Raw genomic sequence first — 5,972 nt, forward strand, 5'->3', positions numbered from 1 at the left:
AGTACCCTGTACTTGATTCAGGTAAAGGAAAATTGGAGTAATTTTGGAAAGCATCTGCGAGCCATAGAGCCAATGCTTAATAGAGCAAGAAATCTTATGCATTTTATTACGTTTGAGAATCCCAATGATCATTTTTGAAGGTGAGAGAGAATCGAAATTGATGTACCTCATCAATAATTCCTCATTAATAACCAAATGTAGAAATAGTAATAAAAATAAAAAAATAATAATTTTCAAATATTTTATTATAGTTTTAATTACGTTAACATTCTTAATGTATTTTTCTCTTTTAACGAATTTTGTGTGAAATAAAATTAGTGCGCTTTCCAGTGTATGTTCTCAGATTTCCAGAACCGTGGGTCTTCTCCAGTTAGTTGAAGATTTTAACCGTTAATGCCTGTGAAGGGCCCACTGTTGTTACCGCCGACTTGGGCATTCTGGTTAGACCCGTTAATATTAGCGTTATCACCAGCGGACGCAAAGTTTGAGTTATAATCGATTGCTTGAATTGTATTTCCACCGGGTGCAGATCCACTGGGTGCTGATCCACTAGGTGCTGATCCACTAGGTGCTGATCCACTAGGTGCTGATCCACTAGGTGCTGATCCACTTGGTGCTGATCCACTAGGTGCTGATCCACTAGGTGCTGATCCACTAGGTGCTGATCCACTAGGTGCTGATCCACTAGGTGCTGATCCACTAGGTGTTGATCCACCTGAGCCGGGGCAACTGATTGGGACATTTGGTCGGGCATGGATAAATGTTAGACAGACAGCTAACATCGCTATTAAAACAACTGCACGCTGTTAACAAATAATAACACAAAATTAGAACAAATAATCTATGTATGTAGAGAAACAAAAATAATTTCTAAGATCCTGCCGTCATTATTACAGTTCTAGACCTTAATAAACTTCTCCTTCCGTTCGTGCTAAATTTTCCCCCACTCTTGGTCAAACTCTTCTTTGCGTCCTGAACTTCCTTCCCCTTCTTGATATCAGTACGCTCATTTTGGTATTGATTATTAAACTAGAATACTTTGTTTTGGGAAGGGAGGCAATGAACCAACGGGTTATTATGCCCTCTGCCCTTGTTCCTTTGACTAAACATTAATCTTACTATTAACTAGACTACGTTACTAAACAACTAAATAACAATAACTCATAACAATGCCCTTAAAAATATTATTTAAAATATTAAAAATATTAGGGAAGGGATTAGCTATGAGGTTAGCATACTGGACTCCCACGCGGAGGTCCCGGGTTCGAATCCAGCAGCTGACCCTTAGATTTTCTCTTCCTAGGAGCTTCTTACAGCTCACTGTCCGGTGATGGACAGTGTTGTCTGTAACGAGAGAACACTGTCCGGAGGCCGGCAGTGCACTGGAAAAAGCTCCGGGCGCTAATGACCTCAGCTGTTGATGCGCAAAAAAAAAAAAAAAAAATATTAACTATTTAATATTATTTACAATTCAGGTACATCTAAATTTTATTATATTTGTGAATATCTTGCAGGTACTTATAGCTCTATCAGTAGTGCACGGGTCATTGCCGAGAGCGTCCTCTATTCTCCCTGGTTTGTGATTAGATACTCTACTCCTATTGAACACGGGACAGTCCAGCATTATATGCTTCACTGTAAGGGGGTCTAACATACTTTACTGTAAATTTCTTTTATTAACTATTAAATAAAATCCAGGGCCTAATCACCGGGGAAATCGAACCCTCTAAACCAACAATACATCTTACCATTGCGGGTCTAGCCTATAACCACCTAACATACTTTACTATAAATTTTTCATATTAACCATTAAATAAAATCCAAGGCCTCTAGACCAGGAATCGAACCCACTAAACCAACAATACATCCTAGCTTTGCGGGTCTAGTTTCTTAACCGCTCGGCTACCGTGGCGCTTAGATTTTTCATAGTAATTAATAAAAAGTCATTTCCATTATAAATTAGACTGACAAAGGTACTTACTTCAAACTTGGCTGCCATCTTGAAGTTATGCGAAGTTATGACTGATCTCTCCTCTGAGCCTCATGGCTTAATAAAGGTTTTTGAATGCCAAAAAAACTTTCATATCGTGTATAATGTTTATCTGCAAGCATTTTTTCTTCCAAAAGTATTTCGATATCTTTAATTAGGCTAATACTTAATTTTGGAATTACGAATGTGAAAGTTTATCTTCGGAATTATTGTAATCGATGAGTTTTTATTTTATTTTTAATTAATATTAATATTATTATTTTTTGGCATTCGATTGTAATAAGGAAAAGTGAAGTAAATTATAGTTGACTGTTATTTATTTCATAAAAGCTAAATTTTAGGTGAACACTTCCGGAATATATAAGAAATAGTAGTATTTAGGATGTTCTTGGAACCTGTGTTTCAATTGGTCAATGTTTGGGATAGAAAGGCACTCAGGAGAATTTATTTGGTACGTGATTATGAAGAAGGCGTTTTGGAGAATTAAGGAAGAAACGAAGAACTCCGAGAGCTGTTTTAGGATCCAGATTTTGGTTTCATTCGTTAAGAGGAATTAGATAAGGGGTGAAGGGGTTCAGGATTGCCTCTTCCTATCGAGCGGTCTCGGAGCCTGCGGCCCTGCTGGTGGCTGGAGTGATCCCCATCGATTTGTTGGCCCAAGAACGAAAGATGGCTTACGATCTAAGGGAAGTCCTCGGAAGATCAGGCCAGGGATCACTCAATTCGTTCCTGGCATGATTGATGGCGAATGGTCACCCGAGGCAGATGGACTTGACGGCTCATTGGCAACCCTTCTGAGTGGCCCGGAAGAAAGCATGGCGAGGTCGACTACTACCTTATCCAGTTTCTTACAGGGCACGGGTGTTTCACCTCGTACCTGTGTAGGGTGGGGAAAGTTGGAGATCCGTCATGTATCTTCAAGAGACTCTGACCTCGATGACGCCCATCACACATTCTTTCTGTAGGATAGATTGGTGCCGGAGAGGGAGAGATTGGTGCAAGAGATCGGAAGAATTATGCCCGAGTACTTAGTAGGGATTATGCTCTCCCATAGAGATTGCTGGGACCGGGTGGTTACCTTTGTCAAGGTTGATATTAAAAAGAAAGAAACAGGAGCTGGACTTCCGTCCGCTCCGGTCGTTCTAGAAAGGTGTATGAAGACCGGTGGGAGCTCCTTGAAGTAATGCGTAAGTGGTTCCAAGGTGGGTTTCTGTGCCTCTAGGGGTGGTGGGTTTTTTAGTGGGTGAGGGTCCCATATACCGTGATTATACCATAATGCATTTTTCCCTCTCCATAAAGAAAAAAATTTAACTATTTTTAAATAGATATAGTTGTCTTGGTTCACTCTTAACCAGAATTAAAACTTGAGATTAAACTCATAGAGATTCGAAACCTTTATAATTAAGATTTTGAACGTGAGACCGCAAATTCGGCTCGTATACCACAAGTTTTTTTTCTTTTTTTTTTGGCAATTATTAATTAATCACCAGGAAATACCAAACAGTTTCCCATTTTCTTTGTGAAAAATTAAGAAAAAAGAGATAATGGTTGTGATAAGAAAATTTTAATTGAATAAATTTTAGAGAAAGTGCACTAAAAATATGACCGGATGTAGTCGTCAAATAATCAATTAACTTCTATTTTTCTAATTATATATTATTATAATTATTTTTGGGTGGGGGGGTGAGCAATTATTAATTATCATCTAGGAAAAGTAGTTTTCTAAATTTTATTAAAATTGGAATAAGAAAGAAAAATGGTGTCAACAACCTGACGGACTTTTTTTATTGGCATTGGCTTCCGCCATACAGCCAGCATCGTCTAGGTGCTTATCACTAGAATATCACTCACTCTCCATTCTTACCTACAAATACATTCGCTTCACACATTCATCATTCTACTATATACAACTATTTACTTACAAACTTACAAACTAATGGATGGATCAGTACTCTATATTCCTGCCATCCTTATAGCTTAACCGAAATTAAAATCACCGTAATCCTTCTCTAATCATTTTCTTCCATTCGTTCTAATTCGGCTATAACTTTTAAGTACATTCATATTTCATTGGTAGCTCTGCTACAGGATTTAAGCACACAGATGTTGCTGGAGAATATTATGTCTTCGTAGCGAAATGGTGCATCTAAATACCCTGTACATACGAGGGTCGTTTGAAAAGTCCGTGCAAAAATAAAAACTACTTAATTTTTTGGGGTAAACCTTTTTTATTTTTCAACATAGTCTCCTTTTAGGCTCATACACTTCGTCCAACGCTGCTCTAGTTTGTTGATCCCTTCCGAATAATAGGATTTATCCAAGTCTGAAAAATAGCCATTCGTTTCTGCAATCACCTCCTCGTTTGAATAAAATCTTTTTCCCGCCAGCCATTTCTTCATATTGGAGAACAAATAGTAGTCCGAGGGAGCCAAGTCGGGAGAATAGGGGGGATGTGAAACGAGTTGGAACCCTATTTCCATTAATTTTGCAACCACAACTGTTGAGTGTGAGCTGGTGCGTTGTCGTGATGGAAAAGGACTTTTTTGTGGGCCAATCGTGAGCGTTTTTCTTGCATCTCGGTTTTCAAACGGTCCAATAACGATGAATAATATGCACCTGTAATAGTTTTACCCTTTTCCAGATAATCGATGAGGATTATTCCTTGCGAATCCCAAAAGACAGTCGCCATAATCTTTCCGGCCGAAGGAACGGTCTTCGCCTTTTTTGGCGCAGATTCCCCCCTTGGTAACCCATTGTTTAGATTGTTCTTTGGTCTCAGGAGTGTAGTGATGTATCCATGTTTCATCCACAGTGACGAAACGACGCTTAAAGTCCTGCGGATTCTTCTGGAACAGCTGCAAACCGTCCTTGCAACACTTCACACGATTTCGTTTTTGGTCAAGCGTGAGCAATCGCGGCACCCATCTTGCGGATAGCTTTGTCATGTCCAAATATTGATGCAAAATATTATGTACCCGTTCATTTGAGATGCCCACAGCACTAGCAATCTCACGCACCTTCACTCTTCTGTCATCCATCACCATATCATGGATTTTATCAATGATTTCTGGAGTAGTAACCTCAACAGGGCGTCCAGAACGTTCAGCGTCACCTTGTGCCCATATGGCCACTCCGAAAATTTTGGAAACCACTTATAAACTGTTCTAATCGAAGGTGCAGAGTCACCATAATGTTTATCAAGCTTCTCTTTAGTCTCCTGAGGCGTTTTGCCTTTCATAAAGTAGTGTTTAATCAACACACGAAATTCTTTTTCGTCCATTTTTTTGAAAATCACTCGACTTCCTCGATTCAAACGAATGGCAAACACAAAGAAATAGACCGATCTGGCTGAAACTTGGTGAGTGTTCTTCCAAGAGATGCTACTAACTAAACATAACCTCGATACGCGCCAGTGGTGCTATCTCTCTGACTTTGCACGGACTTTTCAAACGACCCTCGTATGTCGTCAAACATTCGTTTCCTTTCTACTCACATAACGTGGACATATCCATTATTATATTGTCTTGAAATCCTCCTCCTCCTCATCAGCAATCTACGCAAAGAGAAGGAGAGGACCTTTTTGTTGATCCTGTGAAGATACAGATCCACAGATACCGCTTGGTTCGCTCCTCTCAGCCTGCTTATTGTCGTAACATTCTTTTTTTTTTTTTTTTTTTTTTCTTTCTTTTGGTAGTTTCAAAGTTTTTATAATTCTGAATTTGAAAAGGAAATTCTGAAAATGAATTTTTTTGTTATTAACATTATCCAAATTGTTTAAAACAGTTTAGCGGTGTGCGTTCGTACCTAGATCCTTACTGGAAGGATCTTCTATAAAGAATTGCGCTTGTATGTTTGTAATGTATTTACGTAGTTTGGTGAAGATTAAGTGTTGCATTTTTCGAGAAAAAAAATTTCTTTTAGAAAAGTGGCATATCCGGTTTGAGTATCCTCTAGATCGATATTTCATTTTTTCTCACAAAAA

General features: G+C 38.7%; 1 protein-coding gene across 1 annotated transcript; it reads right to left on the reverse strand.

The window, feature by feature from the left end:
- Positions 1-282: 282 nt before the first annotated feature.
- On the reverse strand, positions 283-2,014 carry LOC141458574 (uncharacterized). Its single transcript, XM_074136763.1, has 2 exons — positions 1,982-2,014; positions 283-803 (listed from the first exon to the last, which is right to left on the reverse strand). Exons 1-2 carry the CDS (start codon positions 1,997-1,999, stop codon positions 384-386), a joined length of 438 nt encoding a protein of 145 aa, XP_073992864.1. The 5' UTR covers positions 2,000-2,014; the 3' UTR covers positions 283-383.
- Positions 2,015-5,972: the final 3,958 nt, after the last annotated feature.

The sequence above is a fragment of the Rhodnius prolixus genome, unplaced genomic scaffold (assembly GCF_049639745.1).
Source record: "Rhodnius prolixus isolate KJV_2025 unplaced genomic scaffold, Rpr scaffold_5, whole genome shotgun sequence".
In the NCBI taxonomy this organism is placed as follows: domain Eukaryota; kingdom Metazoa; phylum Arthropoda; class Insecta; order Hemiptera; family Reduviidae; genus Rhodnius; species Rhodnius prolixus.